Source organism: Trematomus bernacchii, unplaced genomic scaffold (assembly GCF_902827165.1).
Source record: "Trematomus bernacchii unplaced genomic scaffold, fTreBer1.1, whole genome shotgun sequence".
NCBI classification, from domain to species: domain Eukaryota; kingdom Metazoa; phylum Chordata; class Actinopteri; order Perciformes; family Nototheniidae; genus Trematomus; species Trematomus bernacchii.
Genome location: NW_022987607.1, coordinates 2,195,797 through 2,223,478, shown reverse-complemented (window position 1 = coordinate 2,223,478; position 27,682 = coordinate 2,195,797). Strand labels below are relative to the sequence as shown.

General features: G+C 40.3%; 3 protein-coding genes across 6 annotated transcripts; 1 reads left to right on the top strand and 2 right to left on the bottom strand.

The window, feature by feature from the left end:
• Positions 1–163: 163 nt before the first annotated feature.
• On the bottom strand, positions 164–7,172 carry LOC117482912 (keratinocyte differentiation factor 1-like). Its single transcript, XM_034131149.1, has 4 exons — positions 6,973–7,172; positions 3,300–4,166; positions 2,747–2,833; positions 164–1,197 (listed from the first exon to the last, which is right to left on the bottom strand). Exons 2-4 carry the CDS (start codon positions 4,144–4,146, stop codon positions 1,118–1,120), a joined length of 1,014 nt encoding a protein of 337 aa, XP_033987040.1. The 5' UTR covers positions 4,147–4,166; positions 6,973–7,172; the 3' UTR covers positions 164–1,117.
• A 2,314-nt stretch (positions 7,173–9,486) lies between these two features.
• Positions 9,487–15,722, top strand: srfbp1 (serum response factor binding protein 1). 2 transcript variants are annotated; one of them, XM_034131076.1, is made up of 4 exons: positions 9,487–9,584; positions 10,668–11,144; positions 12,867–13,376; positions 13,446–15,722. In XM_034131076.1, exons 2-4 carry the CDS (start codon positions 10,671–10,673, stop codon positions 14,277–14,279), a joined length of 1,818 nt encoding a protein of 605 aa, XP_033986967.1. In that variant the 5' UTR covers positions 9,487–9,584; positions 10,668–10,670; the 3' UTR covers positions 14,280–15,722. The 2 variants fall into 2 exon arrangements, with proteins under 2 accessions (XP_033986967.1, XP_033986966.1); XM_034131075.1 differs by having other exon boundaries at positions 12,867–15,722.
• A 418-nt stretch (positions 15,723–16,140) lies between these two features.
• Positions 16,141–27,469, bottom strand: LOC117482851 (major histocompatibility complex class I-related gene protein-like). 3 transcript variants are annotated; one of them, XR_004555930.1, is made up of 8 exons: positions 27,299–27,469; positions 22,442–22,708; positions 21,472–21,747; positions 19,242–19,544; positions 18,904–18,999; positions 18,646–18,698; positions 16,629–16,662; positions 16,141–16,356 (listed from the first exon to the last, which is right to left on the bottom strand). XR_004555930.1 is itself a non-coding variant. In XM_034131077.1 (6 exons), exons 1-6 carry the CDS (start codon positions 27,357–27,359, stop codon positions 18,670–18,672), a joined length of 1,032 nt encoding a protein of 343 aa, XP_033986968.1. In that variant the 5' UTR covers positions 27,360–27,469; the 3' UTR covers positions 18,408–18,669. The 3 variants fall into 3 exon arrangements, 1 of the variants encoding a protein (XP_033986968.1); XR_004555931.1 differs by having other exon boundaries at positions 18,651–18,698; XM_034131077.1 differs by lacking the exons at positions 16,141–16,356; positions 16,629–16,662 and having other exon boundaries at positions 18,408–18,698.
• Between the last annotated feature and the right edge of the window lie 213 nt (positions 27,470–27,682).

Genomic DNA, 27,682 nt, shown 5'->3' with positions numbered 1-27,682 from the left:
TTAACTTTTTCTGTAGCTTTGAACTTGTCTTGACAACAATGATTAGTGCTAAAAGCTAATTGAATTGGTTGTAATTATAACAAAGACACAAAGATATATGTATGCATTTTCTTTTGTACCTTAATTAATAATAGACATTGTAAGTGGCGGTGAGTTCATATCATATTAAAGTTACACATTATGAAGATATCTATGATTTAAAACAAGATCACGCTGCCGTTTCAATGCCTGATTTAGATGACACTGGATAATGAAGTGTTCAAACTGCATTCAGGAAACAAGCATTTTAAAAGTGGTTTGCAATAGTCATCATGCAATTACAGTTTATTGCAATTACACCAAGGCAAATTGTGTCCAAGACAAAGTTTGGTTCATTACGCACAGAAAAAGTATAACTTCTTTGGCTTTTTTGAAAGTCCCATGTCTTAAAGTACAACTTCTTTGGTTTCTGTATTTGACCATTTTCATTATTATTTTGTCTGTACTTCCAGGCATAAAGAAACGTTTAAAAGAACAGGATTTGAGCCATTCAACAAAACTGCTTTTTCCTTCCAAACAAAACAGTATTACTTCATTTTTTCACACTTTAGCCACATTAATATGAGATATGGCAAAACTACCCAAGCATAAATTACGATCATTCCTCTAGAATCACAGACTGTAAATATGTCAAGCACAACCACTGAATTAAGAGCCTTGAATACAGTTTAAAAGTCACACAAATGAGTTTAAAATCAAATATCAGATGTGTACAAGATGATGAAATGCATCTTTGCAAAACAAGGAGCGAGTCGAACGAGTCAGGTTTCATGAGCAATGACTCCTTCAAGGACGAAGGCACGGTGAAACTGCTGCTGCTGATATCTACCTGCTCTATCAGGCAATCCTTCAAATATACACATTATATTTCCAAGCATAAATATCTACACGCTACCCTGAGTTCACTGACGTCCTTCAGACAATGTGAAACTTTTTCACATTTTTTCTTTCAATGCAGAGAGCCGGCCTCAGAAAGTCTCCTGAGTGCAAGAAGTGTCGCATTTCAACGTCCCCATAGCGGGACCTTGGTGACACGGCAGGACAAATAATAATAATTCAAGCGTAGAATCTGCAGGACTCATGTTCTCACAGAGGTGCGAATGAGAGGCACGCCTGAGGAGTTCGTTTCCGTGTGAGAGGGGGAGCTGGAGGTACGACCTGGAAAAAAAAGACAGAAAGGTTAATCCTGGCATATCGATAAGTTCCTCAACTATTCACAGTGCATTCCAACTATAAATCATTAAACACTTAGAGGTGAAAAAAAGACTTGAAAAGTGGGGCGAAGGTGTGAAAAAAACATTTATTAACTAGGCTCTGTTGTTATGCTTTTTTAATGGTCTGCTCAGTCTGCTAAGATCCCTGCAACATGCCTCCATTAGACTCCTTTGTTTACTTCATGAACAAAGTGACATCACTAGCGCTTCTATTGGCTAGCGCTCCAACACATTGTACGTGATAGAGATTTCCCGCCCCTTAGCCTAAGTGGTTCACCAATCACAACAGAGCCTGCCAGCTAACCAATCAGAGCAGACTGGGCTCTGGTTTCAGACAGAGGGTGAAAAGAGGTGCTGCAGCACAGACAGTATGAGAAAAAGAGCTTTTTGAACATTAAAGCCTGGAGACATGTAGAGACACTACATACTGATATACACCTGAACATCAGCAGGAGAGGACTCTTTAAAGTAGAGACACTACATACTGATATACACCTGAACATCAGCAGGAGAGGACTCTTTAAAGTAGAGACACTACATACTGATATACACCTGAACATCAGCAGGAGAGGACTCTTTAAAGTAGAGACACTACATACTGATATACACCTGAACATCAGCAGGAGAGGACTCTTTAAAGTAGAGACACTACATACTGATACACACCTGAACATCAGCAGGAGAGGACTCTTTAAAGTAGAGACACTACATACTGATATACACCTGAACATCAGCAGGAGAGGACTCTTTAAAGTAGAGACACTACATACTGATATACACCTGAACATCAGCAGGAGAGGACTCTTTAAAGTAGAGACACTACATACTGATATACACCTGAACATCAGCAGGAGAGGACTCTTTAAAGTAGAGACACTACATACTGATATACACCTGAACATCAGCAGGAGAGGACTCTTTAAAGTAGAGAGACTACATACTGATATACACCTGAACATCAGCAGGAGAGGACTCTTTAAAGTAGAGACACTACTGTTTAACGTCTGATTTTGATAAATGATTAGATTAATATTTTAAATTGTATTGTAATTGTGTTTTTGTAGGGGTAATCATGTACAAGGGGTGAAAAAGGGAAGTACAGTAACGCTGCTTCACATTTTTTGGCTGTATGAGAAAAATAAAGAGCTTTTTGAACATTAAAGCATGGAGACATGTCAGAGTAGAGACACTAGAGAGAAGATCATTTAAAAAAGGACGCAAGGGGAATTAAAAAAAAAAAAAGAAAAGTATCCCGATGTCTCTAAAAGCACATGATTTAAGTTGGAAATGAATTTACCAGGAAGTCAAACCACTTACGGCACATGCAGGACGGACTTCCCCTGTTATACCAGCCAAGTTATGCAAAACAAAACATTCACATTGCTCACAGCCGCTAACCAAACAACTGGGAAATAATTGAATGACACGCAACCAAAGCTACATTCCCTTATCATATCAAAACAAGAGTAGGCGTTGAAAGAGTGATTCCACACCTCCGTTGGTCCTCCACATCTCTCTGGCACACTGGTCCGAGGAGGTCAGCTCTGATATCTGGATGTTTGGATTTGATTTGTAGTCATCTGGAGGAAACAGAGTGAAAAACATAGTCATGCCGGAAGAAAAGCAGTTTTGTGATGGTTTGATGCAGGGCTGTGCGATTATGGCAACAATCATAATCACGATTATTTTGGCCAATAATTGATATCACGATTATTAAAAACGATTATCCATTTACTTTGAAAACATCCATATATTGAAAAAAAAAATTGAACAGTACGTTTTTAACAGTTGATTATCCTGAACTTTAAGTATAATTAAACTGAAAAACCAATAAAAAAAAATTAAAAAACATTTTTTTTTTTTTTTTTAATAAAAATAATAATAATAGTTTATAATAGTTTTATTTCGATTACATTGTTTTCGTAATCGTTGCAAGCCAAAATCGTAATCGAGATTAAAATACGATTAATTGCACAGCCCTAGTTTCATGTGTGTTTTCATACGTCGTTTCAGAGGTATTTCTTTAGTCAAATAAGCCAAACTCACTGTTGTTGCTGAATGAAAACGAGTCGCTCTCCCTCATGGTCTCGTTGCCGCTGTCCGACATCGTCCTCTCCCCCTTAGAGACGTTCGGCCTCCTCTTGCTGCTCTTTCTGGTGCTGATGCGGATGATTCCTTTCACCAATCGGCACTCTGCCTCCTGCTCTCCCATCTTATGTTCCTCTGCCAGAGAGTTGATGAGCTGGTTGATGGCTTTGCTCTTCCTCAGGAACACAGAGTCTGTTGTGCACCTGGCCAACTCCTCGATCTGATACTCAGAGTAAAGCTCCAGCAGCTTCTTTGTGATCAGAGAATCCACGTTCTCCTCTCCGTCATCCCAGTCCAAAAACCTCATGGACTCGTGGAGGGACGCCTGTTTCTGACCACCGGCTGAAACCACAAACGACTGAGATCGATCTTCATCTAAATACTCTCTTGGAGTGTGGACTTTTACTCCAGCGAAGCACACGTCTCCGAGCCAATCTCCTTCGTCGACTTCTTCTTCTTTGTTTCCTCCTGGGTTTACAGATCGTAGGCTCACGTTCTCTGGTTCATCCGGGGATCTCTCCTTGATGCACGGAGATAAAATGGATCTCTGGCAGACTCGATACAGTCCACATGTTAAGACGCTGCACACAAAACTCCTGCAGCTGTTTGGAGGGGAGCAGGGGTTGCAGGTTTGCGTCGCAGATGAAGGATCAGCCGAACCAGGGATGAAGCCGATGGTTTCCGATTCTTTCCCGTTAGAGTCCTTCAGGTGAGCTTTGTTCACTGTTCTGGGATCAGGGAGTCTGTTTTCCACCGGGTCCACGCAGCGCTCCTCGTACGATCTCACGCTGCTGCCGGTGGACATGACTGACGGCTTTCAAAGATCTGCAACAAGCAGTAGAGAAAATTAAGTCAAATTAGGTTAAAGGTCTCCTATTATACTATTTTTAGGCATATATTATAGGTCTCAGATATTTAACAATTTATAAAATAACATGTCTATGAAGTGTTTTGCTGAAAATACCAAACAGATCATGCATTTTAGACATCCCTCTTATCCCCCCATTTCAGGCCTGTAACTAAAGTGCTGATTCTGGGTCAGTAGATTCTTTTTTTTAAAGAGGGGGCGGAGCTAATGCCTGATCAGAATTCTACCAGCAGAAACTCAGCTAAATGCTGCCGTGATAAAACACCATCCTGTTCAAAAGCACATCAAGGAGTAGTTCTGAAACAGTTTGAAACCTTTTTATATTTCCTGCTTCTTTACACATACTCTCTCCAGTACAGGTTAGCTCTGAGTGTTAGCGATGCTTGCTAATGTAAACAAAGACCATATTACGTCCCAAAACACGTCGTGCATTGTTTCTGATAGCAACGTTTCTGATAGGCCCGTGGGTGTAAAGCCAGCCTACATTTCAGATATTACGTCATATCGGACGCAAATCTGGATCAGCTCCGTTTTAAGAGATGTGAGTACGGAGGAAAAGAGAGAGGGTTTTATTTTCTGACACTTTGTGAGTTTCCTGACACACCGGGGACACATCTTTATGTATAAAAGACATCAAAAAGTGCATTTTGATTGAGAGGAGACCTTTAAAGTAAAGAGTAAACCAGTTTTGAAATAGCATCAGTAAACTAGGGCATGGTTTACTGATGCCACAATATACCAAAAATATTCCCTTCAGAGAACTCTTAGCTCCAGTGTTCTTGAGTTGCTCTTTGTTTAACCAGTTGTTTCCTTCTCAATCAATAATTCAAACATTTGTATTGTTTACAGGTGGTCCCTTGAGGATTTAAAACCGTAATTATTCTGCTAACTTATAATTTATTTGCGTTTATTTAGATTGTTGACTACTGATTGGAAAGTTTTCAACTTCTTGTTGTCAATTATTAATACATTTTTCTTAATGACGTTTCAATTTGTTATCCTCAATTAAAAAAGGTATGGTTTAGGTTTATTTGCACAATTAAACACAAATAAAGATAACACACGATATCCAGTGCAGCAAGAGGCATAAACCCATTGGGACTGTTTGAAGCCTCCAGCTAAAACATGTAAAACAAATCACAATCTAACATAGAGCGCATTAAAGGACCTTTGTTTACTTTCTCATAATCTGGCTTTTGTGTGCAAATAAAGGGAAACATGTCACGGCCATTTCTACTGATCATAATTCCATTGTTGAGGTATACTAAAATAGATTTATATTGTGCAATGTTCCAAACTCACATTGGTTTCTCATACAGCATCTCTGTATAGTATGTGTTTTCACTCTCTGTCCTAAACGGCTTGTTTGAGCTCCTGCCCCCCCCTCCCTGTGAGCCCAGTGGCCGTCTGCGAGACAGCGAGACACAGCGAAACCCAGCCCGAAACACAGCCTGGCTGGGAGTTTGTGTGTGTGACCAGGCTGAGTTCCGCGGTGTCTCTCTGTCTCGCCGACCCCACACCAGTGAGCCAGCTCACAGTGTCCCGCTCCTCGCAGCAGCGAGCCTCGCAACGTCCCGCCGAGTGTGTGTGTGTGTGTGTGAGGAAGTCCGTGGATTGGCCCAAACGTAACGGCTTGACGTTACGTTACGTTACGTCACTATACCCAAAATACGTCACTATACCCAAGAAGTAAACAATGGAAAAAGATAAATCCCCAACGAGGCGTTCTGGGGCAGCATAGACAGGTCTTTTCTGTGTTAGAGTTTTACTCACTACAGGGTGTACTTTGAGGGTTTGGGACTCTGCAGACCGTTTACATGCAGAAAAACCTTCATAACACACAAGGGGACGGGTAATAACCAGAAAAGCATGTCATGGGACCTTTAAATCACTTGAAGCTACCTGAGGGCATCTCTCCTCTCAACTAATGTGAAACTACTATCCTCAGGTGGAGGTAAAGCCACCCAACCGGTTCTCTTCTGCGAACACACAGACAAAGACAATAAACATGTCACTCAATGATGTCAGGGGGATTTCTATAATGCAAAATGCTTCATTGCAACTATTAAATAAAGACAGAAATGTTATATGAAATGCTTTTTTTAAATGATATTCTCCCACAAGCTTGCAAAACCATTTCCTCCTGTGTTTATATTTTGATGCTGAATCAAAAATACCAATTCCAATATAACAATCTTGGAATTTGATCCAATATAGTTTGCATGATTACAGACAACATTGCTGCAAACCAATGAGTTTTTTTTTTTAAACTTATGTGTTTAATTTCTATGATGTGCATTGCCTTGTTTTTTATGCTGCTGCAACGCAAACATTTCCCAAATGTCTATCTATCTATCTATCAACACAATTTCCTTCATTACACTAAACTAAACATGCACCTGCTGTAGGTTGCATGAAAGCCGAAATAATAAAAACATCTTATTGAAGCTAAACGTATCTTCATTTATCTTTTACAAGTAATACATATGATTTGTGGACAGAATTAGCCTTATATTGCCTTATTTACAAATAGGGTCTGGTGTTTCGTGACGTGTTGGTACAAATGTTAACAGTAAGGTATAAGCGACAAGGTAATGGACAAAGTAATACATTGTTTTGCAGTTTTTCCACCTTACATAGTGCCATAAACTACGTGTTATCATTTGAAACACATGAAGGCAAAAGCAATTAAGTGTATACAACTTATTTTCACTTTCATGGCGACATGTCATGGCTCTTTCCTCCATTAGAGGACTTACTTACATTTCACACGGTGCGTCCAGCAACTGATTCCCGAGTTTAATCTTGTCTCTGCCGCCTTACATTAAACATTTCTGTTTTTAATCCATTTGCAAAGTCCCATGTGTTAAATCCGCTCAAAGAACGTCACAGTTTCTGGAAAGTTTTCGACCGAATCCGTACCTGAGCGTCAAGGTGGAGGAAAAGCAACAGGTAGCTGCAGAAAGGGGCGGGACCTCCGGTTTTGACTTCCAAAATAAAACTTAAAAATAAATTGACACTGAGTTTAACTTTGGAATTATGTATTTTACGTGTTTACAGCGGTAAAAAACAATGTTGCAGTTCCATAGCGGAAATCAAGAGCATCACTCTGAATCTGAAGTGTTGTATTTCAAGGTTCAAGGTTCAAGGTTCTTTATTGTCAATCTGACATAGCTACAGAGTAATTATGCAGTTGAAAATCTTATGTCACAGGCTTCTCCAACAATGCAACATAATAACATAACATAATAACATAATTTGAGCTGTTTTCCAAAATAAATAAAGGAAATAGTGCTGCTGTAGATAGATAGATAGATAGATAGATAGATAGAAAGATAGATAGATAGATAGATAGATAGATAGAAAGATAGATAGATAGATAGATAGATAGATAGATAGATAGATAGATAGATAGATAGATAGATAGATAGATAGATAGATAGATAGATAGATAGATAGATAGATAGATAGATAGATAGTTTTACATGTGTTGGCCCAGGTTTAACTTGTTTATTCTTTTGCTGTGCTCAGTCATTTTACATTTTACATTACATCTATGTTTAATCACTTGTCATATTCTTCATACTTGCACTGCTGTAGTTCATTAATGCTCCTTTACAGTTCCCTACCAGTAAAACCATCAACATGCCAGTCTGCTTTAGCGGTTTATCTTCCTCTGATGGCTTACTTATAATGAAGATTTAACATAGATATAATGTACTTGAAGCCCCCACAAGTAACACCAATGCTGAACCCTTTAGGCCACCATAATATACTCTGAGTTTGAACGCCCAATGATATCTCTTGCTGTGAGTTTTTGGGGGCGTACGCACACATTATTATTCATACATTTCAGAATCAGAATCAGAATACCTTTATTCGTCCCACAGAGGGGACATTTACATTGTTACAGCAGAAAAGAGCCATCGAGCTTAATGTTAACTGCATTTATTTATGCATTTATTTATTGATGTATTTATTTATACTTATGTCATGTTCCTTCCGTGTGAGGTACTTTGGTTGAAGGGATAAACAAATGTCTAAGAATCAGAGTGTTGATGGTTCGAATCCCAGCATGGAGAAGTGTCTTCAGTGAAAGATATGGAAAGCAATATGATGTCAATGTGAAACTGCACCAAAAAAGATCACCCGTTGGTAATAAAAACTACCAGTACTTTCAGTATTTAGTGTATTAATGAGGATGTGAGAGGCACTGCACTTTAATTTAGTGCTAATCATCATACTAACATGTCCAAATTGCACATTTGAAAACTAAACCAGTATTATTGTTTATTACGTTTCTTTGTGCACGCTATTTTTCAGAACATTTATAAGTTATACTTTAAAAAAGTGGTGGGGACAACATTGGCCATTTCAAAAGGTGATGGGGATGACACCTATGAATATGTGCAATATATATATATATATATGCCGTTAATAGATGTGCAATATATACCTGGCTAGATAGATAGATAGATATACTTTATTGATCCTAATTTGGGAAATTATTTTGTTACAGAAGCATTGTGTTCCACATTAAAATACAAATACTTAAACAGGGAAATACAGAATTAACAATTACAAATTAAATGAAAATGAAAAATAGTATATCAAATACAAACAATATAAGCAATATAAAATGTTCTGGATGATAAAAATGTTCTTAAAAAAGTCGAAAATAAATACTACAGGAGCATAGACATACTTTACATAGGGCAGTGTGTCAGTCAGTAGGGGCTTGGACTGTGAGCTGTAGGGTCGCCGGTTCAAGTCCCCGACCAGACCTAAATATGGAGTGTGGACTTCTACTTGGAGAGGTCCCAGTTCACCTCCTGCCCTGCCGTGTTGCCCTTGAGCAAGGCACCGGACACCCCCCCTCCTCCTAGACTCCTGGCGCTAGACTCCTGGTGCTAGACTCCTAGTACTAGACTCCTGGTGCGAGGATGGGTTAAAAGCAGAGAACAAATGTCACTGTGTGTGCTGTGTGCTCTGCATGTGTGACCATTAAAGAGGGTTTCATCCCTCCCAATTCTTCATACATAGGATGGTATATAATATATAATATACTACTATATCTCTCAAGATGTGTATTTTGTAAGTTGTGTAATTTTTTTAAATCTTAAATATATTTTATGCATACTTCTTGGTTAATATTAAGCTGTCTTTTAGCTTGCTGTAACAAATGCACATTTCCTCCTCCGATTCTGAATACAGCAGGTGGCGGTAATGCACTTTTAACGCCGGTTACCACGCGCCATTAAACAAACAGAAGAAGAAGAAGAATGACGTCACAGGAGAGGTAAAAAAACATGGCTGCCCCCGACGAGTCGAGACGTTTTTCTTAATTTTAAGTGTTTAATATCCACTTCTGAACGGTAAGTGTAATATTATTGCGTGACAGCGAGTTGTAATATACTTAATACGCCTATACATGTTGTGTTGAGGTCACTGATACGTAAAATAAGGCCATATTCACAACGTAAAAAAGTGAAAAGTGATCCATGCTGGCTCCACCACGTTTGTTTTCCTGAGGTATTAAACCACATTTCTCTCCCTCAGTATATAAGTGTATTTACTCAGTTTTATTATGCTGCGAAATCACATTTTTAAATGTAATATTTCGATAAAGCAGTATGGTTTAATAGTAATGTGTTTTAGGGACGTTTTGATGCACGTCTGAAGTCAGAATAGGCACACGTTATTAATAATAAAAACACGATAATTAACATATGTACACCATGGTAAAACACAACTAAGTAGCAGTACAGTTTAAAAAACAAGGACCATATAAACATATAGAAGTAGCTGGTACTGTTAACAGAGTAAAATCATTGCAATACAACAACAAACACGTTTTAAATAATGTTTTTAAAGGTGTGTCATTATGGTCTCCTGATAAATCTTATGGACAGCATGGATGCAATTTTGACCTTAATCTTAAGTGGGTTTTTTCTGTGGTTTTTAGTATTTATTGCTAATTAAATATTTTAATAAAGGTAAGGTAGGTAATTCACTTCAGAAACACTTGTTATATTCCATGGAATGCTCTTAACATCCCGATAGCAATGAATATATGAAATGCTTTGACAATAAATACATAAAATAATTTCATCTGTGGAAGCCGTGGCGCTGTAAAAAGCACGACCAATCATCTGAGCCGGCCCGGCTAAAATAACTGGATGGCCTACCTGCCTGTCAGCCTTCCATCTGTGCACAAACTTATCTCGTGCCCTCATTGGTCATGTGCGCGTTCGTGTGTGTTGGAGGAGGGGCTCTGTAAGGAAGTCTTAAGGAAGAGGCAGATTTTTTTTTGGCTGTGTATTTTCAAATTCCAGCGCACTCGAGCTGGTTTCTCCATTCTTACCCACCCTACCTTTAAATCATGTTATGGATTTTACCTGTGAGAACAAGTGAGTTGTATTCAGTTAATGAGTTAAGATGGGTTAATGTTTCAACAGATCATGCTTACCATGGACAAAGTAGAGAACATTGTGCCATCTGCTGAGGAGGAGGAGATGGAGGAAGAGGAGGAGGGAGAAGAAGCAGGAGAAAAGGAGGAAGAAAAGGTAGATCAGAAAGGAGGTAAACAAGAAGAAGATGGACCACAGGAAAGTGGAGTTGAAAAGGAAACGAAAGAAGAAGCCGTGCCGCCGGCTGCAGCTCAAACTAAAACGGCTAAAAAGAAGAAAAAGAATCCCTTTCCGATGAAAACCAAAGAGAAAAGGCCGGACGAAGGCCTGAACCTCAACAACGAGGTGGTGAGGATGAGGAAGGAGGTGAAGAGAGTGAGAGCGCTGATCTTCAGGAAGTTGACGCGACAGGTTGCCGCCCTGAAGAAGAAGAAAGGGACGGAGATGGAGATCGAGAAAAACCAGAGGAGAGCTGCCAGACTGCTGGAGGAGGTCCACGCCATGAAGGGCCTCTCCCCTGACGTGGTAATAATAATAATAATAATAATAATAATTAATTCTATTTACAGGACGCTCATCGACGGCCAGACATCTATCGACGGCCGAAATCGGCTCTGTGTGTCCGGGCCTTAAGGCATACTAAGTCCTGCTGAAACGGCACCAAATTACTTAAATTCATCAAGAAATGTCTCCATTCAATGTAGTCCTTTTAATCCCTTCTGTTTTTCTATTGTTATAAATTATTCCTTCATATTTCCAGTACACTTTCAAATAATACCCTTTTTTTTAAACAGTAAGACTTGGGCTTACCTTAATATCCTATACGTTGAGCATGAAGTGAGTTCAAACTGCACACTCTGTGGATTTTGTGTATGTGAGAAATGTCTGGATGTTTACCAGATTAGCGAATATGTCTAATTAATTATAAAACATAATTAACCGTTGGATAAAATAATTACGGAGGTGGTTCCCCTTTTCACCCGAAGTTCCCCTGGGAGTCCCAGCAGCTTCTACTGAAGCCAGTCCGCAACTCCGGGGACTTCCGGCCGGGGACTTCGGGTGGCAGTATACGGCGTGAAGTTGTTTGCGGCCTGCCAGTAAACCCAAAGCAGAAGCAGAAGAAGAAGTGACGTCAGCGGCTCCCTCAGGGACTTATTCCGGTGTGAACGCGATTTACTAGATAGTTCCAGGAAATAAAAGTTCCGGGAACTATTCCTGGGAAAAGTACTGGGTGTGAAAGCGCCTAATGGTGGACTATCGGACATTCAAAATGCAGGATATTTTCCCCCAATTGTCCGTCTTGTCTGTCAAAATGCATCGCTGTCATTGGTTGAGTTAGTTGGGATTCTGGGAATCTGCACACGTCACTCATCATTACACAAGTAAAGTGTTAAGAAAACAGTGAAATGTTGCTTTACGAATTTCAACACTTGATACTGTCGACTTGATTTAAATTTCAGATACTTGTATTTAACTGATTTAGTTTAAAGTGGACCTATCATGCTATATTTAAATGATATATTGTAGGGCCATACCTATATAAGGTATATTTATACGTTTCTGTTTTCAAAATACCAAACAGATCATGCATTTTAGCCATGCCTCATTTTGCTCAATTTGCACTTTTTTTTTAGCTCTGCTCTGCAAGGGCAGATTCAGTGAGAACAGCACCATCTACAGGCCTGGCATATGTACTACAGCGTCTCCAGCGCTTTCGAACGGCAATGGCCGTGGCTGTCTCCTCCTGATTGGTGGAGTTGGCCCAATAGCCGTAGCGCCACCGTCCTGACGTCAGGACAGTGTTCAAATCTGGATCAGTTTTTATCAGATCCGTTGCAGCCCCTTTTTTAGAGATTTGGGTATGGAGGAAAATAGAGAGGGTTGTGTTTTCTGACACTTGGTGAGTTCCCTGGAACACCGGGGACACATATTCATGTAGAAAAGACGTACAAAAGTGCATTTTGCATGATAGGTCCCCTTTAAAGAGAGGCAACATTTTGACTAAAAGTTGACTAAAATGTAATGATTTTTCATCGACTAAAACTGGACTGAAACGTTTTGAGTTGTCATCGACTAAAACTAGGATAAAAAGGACTAAAATGTGATTATAACTAACTATTTTCGTCTAAAGACTAAATCTAAAATATCTGCCAAAATGTACACTGGGGTAGTATGCAGTACTTTAATATGCAGTACAGATGTTGTTGTTAAAATGTCTAACTTTATAAACGGTGTCCTTGTCCCCAGGTGACCAAAACAGCTCTGCAGAAGAATCTGAACTTTGAACATGTGTGTAAAAACCCAAAGTCTGATATATCTGATCGGGCCACGGCGCGCATCGCTACTCATCCTCAGTTCAAGAAGAAGATCGAGACCATCAAAGCTGCTGTGAAAGCCTTCAAAGAAGAGCGGATGAAGGGAGGAAAGCAGGCAATTAAAGAAAAGCCACAAAATAAACCTCTCAAGGTGACGCCTCAGACTCCAGAGAAAAAGGTAGAGAGCAAGAGTGAGAAAGTAGAGGAGGATATTGAAGTGGAGCGACAGGAAATCATAGAGGATAAGAAAGTGGAGGATATCGTTAGAAACACTGAAACGGTAGCTGTTGTCGAGCCGGAAAAGGAAACCGTGAAAGCAACTCCTTCAAGTGAAACTGCTGATGTGGAAATAAAGGAAATGCCCGAGTCTAAGATTGAAAAGGGAAGCGTGAAAGCAACTCCTTCTGCTGATGTGGAAATACAAGAAATGCCCGAGTCTAAGATTGAAAAGGGAACCATGAAAGCAACTCCTTCAGCTGATGTGGAAATAAAGGAAATGCCCGAGTCTAAGATTGTAAAACCAGCTGCAATCAAAGTAAGTGAAGCAAAGGACGATGTGAAAAACACACCTAAAAGTAACGTTGTAGAGAAGAAACCGGAGACGAAGCCGGCACCTGAAGAGCTCCAGGAAACCAGGAAGACGGAGGAGGTGGAGAGCGATTTAGAGATATCGGACGATGAGGAGAAAGAGTACTTTGACGACAGCACGGAGGAACGATTCCACAAACAGTCCTCTCACTCGGAGGAAAGCGACGACGACGATGGCGGCTTCTTCGTCGGGAAAGTGAACAAATACAAGAGGAAGAGAAAGCAGAAGAGTGGAGATGGGGAGAAGTCACATAAACAAAGTGAGGTGAAGAGTTCAGACCCAGTTCAGAATGAGCTGGATGAGCTGGAGACCAGGCTGAAGTCGAAAAAGAACTCGTTTCAGTCCGTTTTCTGTCCGTCCCTTTCTTCGTCTGGAGGAGGGAGAGGGAGAGGGAGAGGTGGGGAAAGATTTATGAGTCGAGGGAATCCAAGAGGTGATGGTGGTCCAAATAGAGCTTTTAGACGAGAGTCCAAGTTCCAAAATCAAGAGGAAGACGGAGGAGGAGGTGGAGGAGGAGGAGGAGGGGAAAGAAATTCAGGCTCCAAATACAGTAAGCCGTCAGAGGGGGGTTTCAGAGGCAGAGGTCGAGGGAGAGGAGACTTTACGGGGCAAAGTGACCGAAGAGGGCGAGGTGGATTCTCCCAGCAGCCACCAGAACAGGCTTTGCATCCATCTTGGGAGGCGAGTCGGAAAAGGAAGGAGCAACAAGGACAGATCCTGGCTTTCCAGGGCAAGAAGATCAAGTTTGACGATTAGTTGGTGGAACATTTTGTTGTTTATTGACACTGAATACTTTTTGGTTTCGCGTCTTTCGTGCGTTATTCGGGATATCTGGTTCAGTGACAAATGTGTTGTGCCATGAATGTAATCATTTCCTAAACGGTAATATAATTTGCACTGAACGTGATTGATATAATAAAACATAACGTCAACAGTTGTAATAAAATGTCCTGACTGACATTGTTATAACATTTTACTAATATATTTATGAAATCGTTTTGATGGATGATATAATAATGTAAAATATGGATGCTTTGATTTCTTAGGAGATGTGAAGCATGCAAGTAAACAGCATGTATCACACTGTTATGCAGGGCCGTCCCTCCCTACAGGCTGACCATGCAGACTGCGTGTGGCCTCACCTCGCGGAGGGGGCCTCATCTTGCAGAGGGTGCCTCAACTGAGCCGAAAATGCGGTGCACCTATGCGCTTAAACAGAGCGCCTCATATAATTTTGCATGGGGCCTCATGTTGGCCAGGGACGGCCCTGGTGTTATGTGAGTTTACTATGAACGACTTGACGTCTCTTGTACATTTTTTTTACATTATTGGCACAATTTCCATCTCAATATCAGTCAGGACATTTTAGTAAGTTATGTTATGATATGTTTCTATTCCACAATCAGGTTAAATGCATATTACATTTATAGGTTTTTATACGGCTTTTTCCATCCTCAAAAGACAACAAACCTGGAGGTTATTTTTTTAAAACATACAGATTAAAGTATTTTTATTCCTAAAGATGATTTGATTCTTAACTGTGAAATGCTTTACCATATATTAGATGTAATAGTCAACAGTTTGAGGAACAATTGATGTGAGAATACTTAAGTTAGAAATGTAATGGTAGGGCTTTTGGAAATATTGTTGTTCTTTCTTGTAATTGTTTCTTTAATTTATAAACCGGTTAGCCATTTCACTGCTTTGTTCCAGATTTCGTATAATAAACATTTGAAGAAATTGATGTATGGTTAAAAAAAACATGATTATCTTTTGCAGAAAAATCTTAAAGCGAAATTTGTTTCCTTGTTTTTCTGTACTTGTCCCTTACTAATATGTGATTAATAATCAATATAAAATGTATAGGTAGACACAGGTTTGATATACTCTATTGTCTATCTTTAGTCCCTGAAAGCTACATTAAATAATTACAATCATAAATCTCATTTCTATCGTGAAAACAGACACGTTATAGAGTGGTGCAGCGACGCGTCCTAAAACCCGGAAGTAAGCTGCGCATGGGTACCTTATAATTTTCTAATCATAAATCTAATCGATAGATTTATGATTAGAAAATTATAAAAGTAAGGTAGACATGTGGATATTATCCGGCTGAACAAAACGTGATCCGTCTCTTAAATCCATCTCTGATCAATATGGAAAGGTAAATAAAGGAAGTATTGACTGGTTTCTAAATGTGATTGAGTTTGTAAGTGAAAATGTCTCTGATGGAAATGACTTCAGATCAATGGAAACCCAAAGGTAATGTTTGAGCCTCACTAAATGTTCCTAACAACACAGAACTGTATTATTCCCAGTCGTCATGGTAACGTCATCAGTTGCCGGGCAGATTTCACCTCAACAGGTTTCTGAAGCAGGAGCTCTGAGAACAGCTGAGTGCAGCGACACACACTGATAACACACACATTACAGAGATCAATACATCACTCAAAGTTACTTTATTTTGTTAAATGTTCCTCCATTAGAGAACATTTTCATTTGTTTATTTTTAGAAAGCAGTAAACCATTGGATCTTTAGTTTCACATCAAATCCACTTTCCTCTAGTGTCTGAGACGCTAGTAGAAACCAATAAATGTGTTTATGGGAAGACGGACATTTGGGAGATGGGTTTTTATTGGAAAGTGAAACACGGACAGGAAAGGGTTAACAATGCAGAGCGACTTCATGTCACGTTCACCTCTTAGCCCCAAACTAAAGTATGTAGAACGTCACAGTCCGCTGGCTCTGTACACAAAACCTCCCTGTCCCTAAATAATAGCAACATTATCAAAATCACAAACACTATTATGTTTTAAAACCAATTCAAGAGACATGTTATAAATAAAAAAACATACTTCTGATTAATTTAGAAAAGCTCAAAAAGGGAAAACAATATCACTCGCTTCTACCTGGCCGGATCCAAACACAAACAAGCTGAATGTTTACACTGATACATGCAAGGGTGTAACTTTGGTTTGAGAAGTGGGGGGATATGGAATACGCGCGTATTATGGCACTTTGGGCTTTCCATAGGGGGACACAAAACAGGGGGTCCTCCGCAATGAAACATTTTCTCGATTTTATTCCATTTCCTGCCTTTCTACAAATATTTGTATTTGTGGGTGGACCTCACATCCTCTTGGGGGGTCCGGGGGTGTATGTCATGGGGAGGGAGAGAGAGAGGGAGGGAGAGAGAGAGAGAGAGAGGGAGAGAGAGAGAGGGAGAGAGAGACGGGAAGATTTATTTCTTTACATTGAAGTTAAATTCAAGGTTCAAGGTTCTTTATTTTGGCAAACGAACATATGCTGATGAAAATCTTGTGTCACAGGCTTCTCCAACAGAGCAACACAAAACACAGATAAACAGAAAAATATAGTGCAAGTAAATATTAAAAAGTAAATACAGAAAGAAAAATTGTTTAAAAAAAGTGAAATAGTGCAATAAGAGTATATGCAAGTTATTGAAATATGATATATTAGGTAAATAGATAAATAAAGTAGCAGCCAGTGGAATATTGTGGATGTTGTTTCAACAGTTCAGGTCAATCTGGGGCACTTTGAGGACAACATTGGGATACAGCTCTCAACACTCATATGAAACAGAACTTTATATATTTCAATAATCAAAAAACCATTAGAATATGCTCACAAGCAATAACACATATTTGATCAACTCCTCTCTCCTATCTTAAACTTACCTAGTCTGCATTCTTTCTTGTTATTTATATTTATGCATATTTTACTAATCACTCTCCTTTCAAACTGTGTTTTTTATTTTTTTACTGACCTATAGTACACATTGGAATGATTTATTAACTTATGTTTTACTGACCTATAGTACACATTGGAATGATTTATTAAACTTATTTTTTACAACTATATTAAATAGATGGAAATATTTGTTAGATGACCAAACCGTTTGAGACCCACTGAGATAACTTAGACTAAAGTTTACAATCTAATCGCTCAGCGAGTCCTTTACCTCACTGAGCTGACGCTATCTCTCTCAGTCCAGGGTATATGCAGGAATCCTGAAGTCACATGTAACACCTTTTAAGACCTTTTTTAAGACCCTTTCCATACATTTTAAGACCTCATCGCCACTTCAAGTTTTAACTGGTTTCATTGGCGACACACTTTACCTCACATTGACTATATTCAGTATTGATTGTCCTCCCTCCTTATCTTCCAACCATTTGGACGCAGACTTGCATTTCCCCATAACGATGTTTAACAACCGGCGTAAACGGAGCTTCGCACGCTATCAAGCAGTGAGCGCGCGATGTCCTGTTCAGATGACGTCAAACCCAATGGGATGCCATAACTAAACTACACAGAATCACACTACACACCTACGCAATCATTACATTCAGGCAGACTGTAGAATACAACCTCTTTGGACAATTTATATACTTATTGAAAACTAGCTACAAAATGTAATACCTTGGAAAATGCCCTTTAATACTTTTTAATAGCCTTAATTTTTTCGCTAGATTGATTTATCAACTTTTAATACTTTTTAAGACCCCGCGGACACCCTGCAGTCCCACAGGAGAGAGCTCTCCCTCTCCTTATTGTTGAAACAGCTTCTAATCTCCGTTAGCTCCGAGCTAGCACCAAATGCTAACAACAACCCCCATCACTGGTGCGCTCTCTCTCATGTATACATAGGATACATGTACTGTGTGTGTGTGTGTGTGTGTATATATGTTGACTAGATCACACACACACACACACACACACACACACACACACACACACACACACACACACACACACACACACACACACACACACACACACACACACACACACACACACACACACACACACACACACACACACACACACACACACACACACACACTCCTTATGCAGACCTGAAATATGCCTGAGTCAGTTATTTGATTTGCTTCTGATGTACAGGTGAATGTTTCTAATTGGTGTTACACTATTTTATTGAATTGCTGTTATTGATTTTTCTAATATTTGCGTTTCTGAAAGCATCGTGCCTTTCTGAGGTCACTCTGCAGAAGGGTTTGAACTCTATGCTGCAGCTGGAGAGGTTTGAGAGCAGAGAAAGAGCTCTGTAACAACAGGTGGAAAGTTGATGTGAAGCACCTCACTCTGCCGGCTGGTTCAGTCTCAGAGCTGCCGGAAGTTGTTTCTATTGGCTGAAAGGAAAAGCAGAGAAAGTGTTTCAATCCACCGCCCCGTACACAACAAGGAACTAGACAACACTGATTATCCCTGTAGAAAACACACCAAGTGCTTTCCATATCAACATTACACTGAGCTCTGAGTTTGATTTGCTACCTCAAAGCCTTACATTAAAAACCCTGAGAACTCATGAGACAAGGTTTCTGATTGGTCTCTCACCGTTCCTCTTCCTGTAAACCAGGAATACAATCCCAGCGATGAGGAGAGCGATGAAGAGAGCAGCACCGATGAAGAGGAGGAGGAGGAGGGGATTCCCTGTGGAGCAGAAACAACAGGAAGTCTCAATCTGAACGGAGGAAGGAAGCTTCTTCAGGATGGGCATCAGGTCTGAGGCTCCTGAAGGGCCCCTTTCTCCTCGTGGTGTCATGCTGGGTTTGTCTTGAACCATTCTTAGTCTCTCTCCCCTGAGACCCATGTTTCAGGAGAGAGAGACTATGACATGTTGTCAGGGTCTGTTGATTGTTAGTAACCGTTGAGGCGTTGTGATGCAGTCTTACTTCTGTTGGTCCTGATCACAGCTGGGTCCAGTACGATGACGTGGTCCTCCTTCACCCCAGAGAGCTGGAACACACATCGGTACTTGTCCCAGTGTTCAGCGGGGAATGAGGAGACGTCCAGGTCCACGCTCATCTGGAAGGATCCGTCGTGGTTGGGCAGGATCTCTCCGTGGTCCACGTTGTCGTGAAGCTCCTCTCCGTCTCTGGTCCAGAACATGGCGGCTCTGTCCGGGTAGAAACCTGAAGCGTGGCAGCTGACTGGAGAGGAGGGGGACTTCTGGAGCAGAGACACTGAGGGGATCTCTGCACAAACACACTTTAGAGGTTATTGACTCACAGTAATATCACTACAGGCAGTTATGATGTACTGTCTGTGAGCATCACTGAAGGAGAACACAGAGTCAGTGTTTCAGAGAAATTGGTTAAATAAAGACTTTTTTCTCTGTTTTATATAATTTAATATCAAATAATGTTTATTGTTGTTATGATTAAAGAAGCAAGTTGAATATTTCCTCTTAAGGCCCGGACACACCAAGCTGACACCAAAGAACTGACACAGACGGAACACGATTGTTGTGTCGCCTCACGTCTCCTGCGTCTTGGCCATGTGTCGCACTGGAACACACCGCAAAGACTTCAGCCGACGGCCAAGAAGCACGTACGAACTGCGCATGCGTGAGTGGCAATAACTCTCCTTACCAGTAGGCGGCGGTAGTGTGTATTCGTCATTCAAAAGAGGCAACAACCGGAAGACAGACTGCGTGATACACCGAGAGAAGAAGAACAGACTGCGTGATATAAACAAACAACAAATAGCGTGCGTTCCATTTTCACTCTACAGCGAGAAGCTCACGGGGCTTTCCCCAACCTGTGTCGAGAGCTGGAGTTAAATGAAATCTCAGATTTGCCTTCTTAATCGTTTGTTTGGGTCCCTCACTTCCGTTTCGCTTCTCATGCACTGATTCGCTAGCTGAACAGCCAATCAGAGTGATTTCTTTTGCCGACGCCTTTTCGGCCGAACAGGCGTCGGCACGGCTGAAAAGACACGACGGTGCGGGACACACCAATCTGAGTAGGGCGTGTCGACGCTCATCGTCAGCCTGACGCCCACCGACGGCCAAAATCGGCTTGGTGTGTCCGGGCCTTTAGACTTTTTTTTTAAATCAAGATTTTTTTCTATTTCTTGACATTTAAATGTGTAAACAATTCATTTATTTATCTGAAAAATAGTCATTACTTAATCTATATTGACAAGAATATTAAGTTTGATCCCAAAATAAGTAGAAGAGCAACTCATTAGATTATCTCCACTGTACTGTGTAGTGCTATAGTACCATTCACTGATTCATTCTTTATTAAAGATATATGCCGAACATTTTGTAGTTCCAGTTTTTTTTAAATATGAGTATTTCGGTTTAAAATTGTGTTTTCTGTCTCCATATCCCATAATAATACCTTTTTTTGTATAGGAGTTAAATGTTATACTAATCATAAACTGTTTAGTGTTAGTTAGACAAAAGATGCGATTGCAACATTTCCCCTTGAAAGACAGAAAAACTGGTAAAATAAAAAGAAATGCAGCAGAGAAAGAAAACAGAGGGAGAGAGTGTGTGAGACACAGAGTGAGACTCGGGGTGTTTCTCAATGTCGAGTACGCTTGCTTGGTAGCACATGTCTTCCGAGTCACTTATTTCAAAAGCGAGGCAAGAATACTTCCTGGCATTCGGAAAACGAAGAGTGGAACAGGCTAGCAAGTGTGCAGGTGTGCGTCATATGAGAGGCCCCGCCTCTTACATCTCCCGCCACAGATTTGGGGAAATTGGTCCGTGCGCAAAGCATTGTGGGGATTTTAAGACCGCGGAGTCTACTCATGTGCAGCCTCGAAAGTTTTCCAAACGAAGTACGCCGGGCTCGGTAGAATTCCAAGTATGCTGGACATTGGAACAGTACCTCGGCGGCACTCGATGACGTAGTATGCTTGAAATAGTGGCTCTGGAGCAGCTTTACTCGACATTGAGAAACACCCACAGAGTGTGAGACACAGAGTGAGACAGAGTGTGAGACAGAGTGAGAGACACAGAGTGAGACAGAGTGAGAGACACAGAGTGAGACAGAGTGAGACACAGAGTGAGACTCAGTGTGAGACATGTGTTGTAATGTGTCTGTCAGAAACCCAGGATACATGAACATGGAGGTATTTATGAAACTCCATCAGGTCATGTGACTCTACCTGTTCTCATCAGAAAGCTCCTCCCAAGGTGCACATACTTCTTCAGATACTCAGGACACCACTGGGAGAGGTACTTCCACTGGTCCATATTAGGTTTGTTCTCTCCCCCCCTGTGTTTGCTGAGGACAGCCTCTGGTGTTGGAGTGATCCATGAGTCTGTCTCCAGGTCCAGTATCATGAAGTCTTCTCCATCAAAACCATAGTGATCATAACCTTTGACCTCACCAGTCTGATCATCCCAATCACAGCCGTACATCCTCTGGAGAATGTGGACACCTGAGAGAGAGAGAGGGAGAGACATTTGAAACAACGTTTGAAACCGCCTTAATCAGGTGTTTGTTTATTCATCGTTAGAACGGCTTTTATCTGATTTCATATATTCAAACATTGTATGAGAGGATATCTTTAGATTCATGTCTGAACTCCACAGCATTTCTCTCCTCCTTCAGAGTCTCAGGTTCTGAGCGAGGTCACAGAGTTTCTCTTGACATGGTAAAGCTTCTCACAGAGTGTCAGCATGTTCTCAGCGTTAGCGGCTCCTGCTCCGTCCTTTCAGAAAGCAGCAGGGATGTTGCTGAGAAGCTGTGGTGAGGAACAGCCTCACTGTGTGTGAGAGACAAAGGCTCATTGACCTCCTGCTGGTTGTTCTGATTATTATTACTAATAGTTTACAGAGCACACATGAGTACTGAGTTCACTCTCCAGCTGTTATCTCTGGGTGTGGGTTAGTTGGGTTTAGACTGCTGTGTGCCGGGGTTACAGCCACTGCTGCCCTGACCCTTCTGAGCCTGTGTGTGTGTGTGTGTGAGAGGTGTGTGTGTGTGTGTGTGTGTGTGTGTGTGTGTGTGTGTGTGTGTGTGTGTGTGTGTGTGTGTGTGTGTGTGTGTGTGTGTGTGTGTGTGTGTGTGTGTGTGTACAGGATGAAGATATAAACAACTAATTATCAGTAGAAGGTGAAACATGAACTAACCTCCTGTTAGGTTGAAGCGCTGCTTTGCAGTTTCAATGTTGACTTTGAAGGCCAACTGGGAATCCATACGGAGCTCAGTCTGCCTCTCCCAGTACTCAGGATCCTCTGCTGTGATTTTGTTCATCCAGTCCTGTTTGGGTTCGACTCTCTTGGTGTTGCTGTCGTAGTGAGATATCGGAACTTCATCAACCAATCCAACGGTGACAAACTCTGGGAAGTTTGGGACTCCAGAGGACCCAGTGTAGAAATACTTCAGAGAGTGAGTCCCTGTAAGAGAATAATAATAGAATTACTTCAGTCAGTATACATGAACTGTTCTCTCCCTGCACACATCACCAAAAAGTACAGCAAAGACATCAAATAATCTATTTTTGCATTATATTAAAACAGAAATAAATGTATTGACACATTTATGTTCAGGAAAATATTATATTTAATATTTCTGGTGAGTTTGAAATGATTATTATTATTATGAAATGTTTAAATCCTGCATGAGTGGATCTGAATGTCATTGATAGAAAACAGACATCATTTCTTAATCAGTAGTGAAACAGTCTTTATTATCAGATCATTTATAAATCTGAAATCACAAACCTCAGACCGTAATATTTACACTGCATGATTTTATAATATTGTTTTCTAGAATCAACAGATTCAACATTAGATTTGTAGTTATACTTCGTCCCTTATGGTCTCTGCTCTGTACTTTAAATTATAACTTATGTTTCTTCTTCCTGAGGTTTTGAAAATACATTTTTAATGATGTTATAAAACCATCAGGAATACCAAAGCTCTGATCCAGTCTCTCTCTGACACATCTCTTGATGTGAAATATTATATTCAAGTTAAACTCCCAATATTTAAGATAATAAAAGATTCTGCAAGTACCCAAAAATCTAATTCCCTGTTAAAACTTCAAATATTTTCTGGATCAAAGATATTTGGGAATTAAAAAATAAAATATATCAGCCGTTATTTATTTTTATCGGAGCGGGACATTTCAGTTTAAAATAAAGTGTTTGTTCAAAGTGTCAGAGAAACCCTGAATCTCTCAGAGCTAGTGTGGCCTTTCTGCTCATCCACCTGCATGAATACATATATCTGTAATACATGAATACATATATCTGTAATACATGAATACATATATCTGTAATACATGAATACATATATCTGTAACACATGAATACATATATCTGTAACACATAAATACATATATCTGTAACACATGAATACATATATCTGTAATACATGAATACATATATCTGTAACACATGAATACATATATCTGTAACACATGAATACATATATCTGTAACACATGAATACATATATCTGTAATACATGGATACATATATCTGTAACACATGAATACATATATCTGTAATACATGGATACATATATCTGTAACACATAAATACATATATCTGTAACACATGAATACATATATCTGTAACACATGAATACATATATCTGTAACACATGAATACATATATCTGTAACACATAAATACATATATCTGTAACACATGAATACATATATCTGTAATACATGAATACATATATCTGTAACACATGAATACATATATCTGTAATACATGGATACATATATCTGTAATACATGAATACATATATCTGTAACACATGAATACATATATCTGTAATACATGGATACATATATCTGTAATACATGAATACATATATCTGTAATACATGGATACATATATCTGTAATACATGAATATCCAGAACTAACAGCAGCTCCTGATTGATGGATCTACTAAACAGCATCATATAGTTCTCACAGTACATGTCAGTATCAGTGTGATGTTCTCTCAGTATGCAGTACTACAGTAAAGCAGACATGTAAACAACAACAACAGGAACTTGATATTGATGTTGACCTCGTTGAATTGTGATTTGATTCCCAGAGATCTATCTCTATGGGTGCGTTTCACTTCGATTAAATGGATTCCTTGCGTCCCTCACTTGCGTCGTTTCCCTGCGACTAGTCCCTCCCACCAGGGAAGCATGGAGAGACGCAAGGAAACCACGAGAAGCAGGGAAATGAGTTTTAACGGCCCGTCCACACAGCGGCTTTGGAAAAAGCTTGCCGGCGGGCGTGTCTGAAGCTCGACCAACAACAAATTACATGAATCTCCCGCCCCTGAGACACAAGCAGCGGTTTGATTGGCTAGAGCTTGTACTGGCATATGATTTGATTGGCTGACACTTCCACCGAAAGCTTCAGAAGCTTCAAAAGTTGAACATTGCTCAACTTTTGAAGCCTAACGGACCGTCCACACAGCAGCGTTAAAAAAAATCTTGAAACGCTTCTGCCCATTCACTTTGAATGGGGTGACGTCACTTTGCCTCACTTTTCGCCGAACTGCATTGTGGGCAGGCGAGCGGAGATTTTCAGGATTTTCAGGATTCAAAGTTGAGCAATGTTCAACTTTTGAAGCTGAGGTGGAAGCGGCAGCCAATCAAACCGCGTGTATGCTGGGAGAGACATACCGCAGGTCATTTCCTCATATTCCAAAACATGGAGGAGAAGTTAGCGGTAGGGAATCACCCGGTGCTTTATGACCAGTCCCTATTTACCTACCGGGACACAAACCGGAGGAGCCAGGCATGGAGGGAGGTGGCAGAGACAGTGGTATGTTTTCGCCTGTTTGGGGAGTTTATATCCAGTTTACTTCAAACTTTTTTGCTTCGTATGTCAGGGGCGGGAGATTCATGTGATTGGTTGTTGGTGCCTTGCTCGCAAAAAATCCCCAAGCTTCAGATACGCCCACCTCCAAGATTTTTTTAACGCTGCTGTGTGGACGGGCTGTGAGATGCCTGGAAAGCTCCGCTCTGCTTCCCACAATGCAGTTTGGCGAAAAGTGAGGCAAAGTGACGTCACCCCATTCAAAGTGAATGGGCAGAAGCGTTGGAAGATTTTTTTTAACGCTGCTGTGTGGATGTACCGTAAGAGCAATGGGACGTCGTTTCCTCCGGAGCGTCACTTGAAGCGACGTCTGTTTGTGATGACGTCGCACAGCTGATCGTCTGACAGCAGCCAGATCAGTGCATGGGCTGCATCGTCCAATCAGTGAGCGATACACAGTAAGGGGGCGGGGCGAGTGTATGAGGATTTCACCGGAGGATGGTCTGGTAGTTCCTCGATTATCGCTCCTCCGTTATCACTCCTCGATCCTCGGTCCTCCGGCACAAATAAGGCCACAGGGACGATACTCAAGATGGCGCAGACAAATCAACTTCCGGTGATACCGAGACCGAGGAGAGGAAATGAAAAATAAGAGAAGTGAAACGCACCCCCTGTTATTCATGTATAATGACAGGGAGCAGGTTATATATGATTTCTTCTTCTGCTTTTTGCTCTTCAATCAGAAACCAAACCCCTGGATACTCAGGGACTTTTTCACTTAGTTCCACTTCTCTGGATTTAGAAAACAACTAGATTTTATATGGACAACTCATATGTATTAGTATCATTTATAACTTTTCTTAGATATTAAATGGTCCCCAGAGGTGGTAGAAGTACTCAGATCTTGTACTTTAGTAAAAGTAGAAGTACTCAGAGGGGAAATGTACTTTGTTACAGCAGAAAAGAGCCGAAGACTGCTTAATGTTAACTAAGAAGCATGCATGAAAAAAAGTAGAAGTACTCAGATCTTGTACTTTAGTAAAAGTAGAAGTACTCAGATCTTGTACTTGAGTAAAAGTAGAAGTACTCAGATCTTGTACTTGAGTAAACGTAGAAGTACTCAGATCTGGTACTTGAGTAAACGTAGAAGTACTCAGATCTTGTACTTGAGTGAAAGTAGAAGTACTCAGATCTTGTACTTGAGTGAAAGTAGAAGTACTCAGATCTTGTACTTGAGTAAAAGTAGAAGTACTCAGATCTTGTACTTGAGTAAAAGTAGAAGTACTCAGATCTTGTACTTGAGTGAAAGTAGAAGTACTCAGATCTTGTACTTGAGTACAAGTAGAAGTACTCAGATATTGTACTTGAGTGAAAGTAGAAGTACTCAGATCTTGTACTTTAGTAAAAGTAGAAGTACTCAGATCTTGTACTTGAGTGAAAGTAGAAGTACTCAGATCTTGTACTTGAGTGAAAGTAGAAGTACTCAGATCTTGTACTTGAGTACAAGTAGAAGTACTCAGATCTTGTTCTTGAGTAAAAGTAGAAGTACTCAGATCTTGTACTTGAGTAATAGTAGAAGTACTCAGATCTTGTACTTGAGTAAAAGTAGAAGTACTCAGATCTTGTACTTGAGTAAAAGTAGAAGTACTCAGATATTGTACTTGACTAAAAGTAGAAGTACTCAGATCTTGTACTCGAGTAAAAGTAGAAGTACTCAGATCATGTACTTGAGTAGAAGTAGAAGTACCAGAGTGTAGGAATACTCTGTTACAGTAAAAGTCCTGCATTCAAAATGTTCCTCAAGTAAAAGTAGAAAAGTATTCTCATCAAAATATAGTGAAAGTAGCGACAGTAAAAGTAGTCATTGTGCAGATTGGTCCATTTCAGAATAATATATATGATATGTTTTATAATGATTGATCATGAAAGTGTTCTCAAAGCTGGTAAAGGTGCAGCTAGTTTGAATGACTTTGTATACTGCAGGGTAGCTTGTGAATTTACTCCAGGTGGAACTAAAGTCTGATTTAACACTTGATTATATTTCACATCATTCATCCACATCTGTAAAGTAACTAAAGGGATTAAATACATGCAGTGGAGTAAAAGTACACTATTTACCACCATTTAAGACTATCACACTTTAAACTCACACAGCCCATAAACACATGAAGCACTTCTTATGTTCCAACGTAAAGAATAAAAAGACTCACGTGCAGATGTGCAGTGTGGGCCTACTATTCCCAGGAGAAGCAGAAACAGCAACATCTTCATCTTGATCTCACGAGGCTTTCTGTGTGAAAGGTTCTTTATCCACAGAAACACAGCCGTCCTTTCTGCAGAGCGGGATGTCAATGAGAGAGACACACAGAAGGAGTTAACACCAGCTCCGTCTGAGCCAATAATGAGAATTCAGTCTGAGCGTCGCGCCACGTGTTTCTCGGTAAATCTGGCTCACTCAGGTTGTGTATCGAAAGTGAAAGCTGATCTTGTGCTGCCTGAGTGAGAAGATGCAGACATGCTTTATTCTGCTGTCTCTGTCCTCATGCTGCTCACACACACTGTAGGATTACACACTGTGTTCTTTATTTGATTCC

What these genes read in the sequence shown, in the direction of transcription:
- srfbp1 (XM_034131075.1), top strand. Translation starts at nt 10,671, where the DNA reads ATGCTTACCATGGACAAAGTAGAGAACATTGTGCCATCTGCTGAGGAG. An exon ending in AGGGCCTCTCCCCTGACGTG is followed by an intron (nt 11,145 to 12,866) that starts GTAATAATAATA and finishes CCTTGTCCCCAG; the next exon opens with GTGACCAAAACAGCTCTGCA.
- LOC117482912 (XM_034131149.1), bottom strand. Translation starts at nt 4,146, where the DNA reads ATGTCCACCGGCAGCAGCGTGAGATCGTACGAGGAGCGCTGCGTGGAC. An exon ending in GTTTTCATTCAGCAACAACA is followed by an intron (nt 2,834 to 3,299) that starts GTGAGTTTGGCT and finishes TGTTTCCTCCAG; the next exon opens with ATGACTACAAATCAAATCCA. An exon ending in GATGTGGAGGACCAACGGAG is followed by an intron (nt 1,198 to 2,746) that starts GTGTGGAATCAC and finishes TTTTTTTTCCAG; the next exon opens with GTCGTACCTCCAGCTCCCCC.
- LOC117482851 (XM_034131077.1), bottom strand. Translation starts at nt 27,359, where the DNA reads ATGAAGATGTTGCTGTTTCTGCTTCTCCTGGGAATAGTAGGCCCACAC. An exon ending in CCCACACTGCACATCTGCAC is followed by an intron (nt 22,709 to 27,298) that starts GTGAGTCTTTTT and finishes ATTCTCTTACAG; the next exon opens with GGACTCACTCTCTGAAGTAT. An exon ending in TGTGATCAGGACCAACAGAA is followed by an intron (nt 19,000 to 19,241) that starts GTAAGACTGCAT and finishes TCTGCTCCACAG; the next exon opens with GGAATCCCCTCCTCCTCCTC.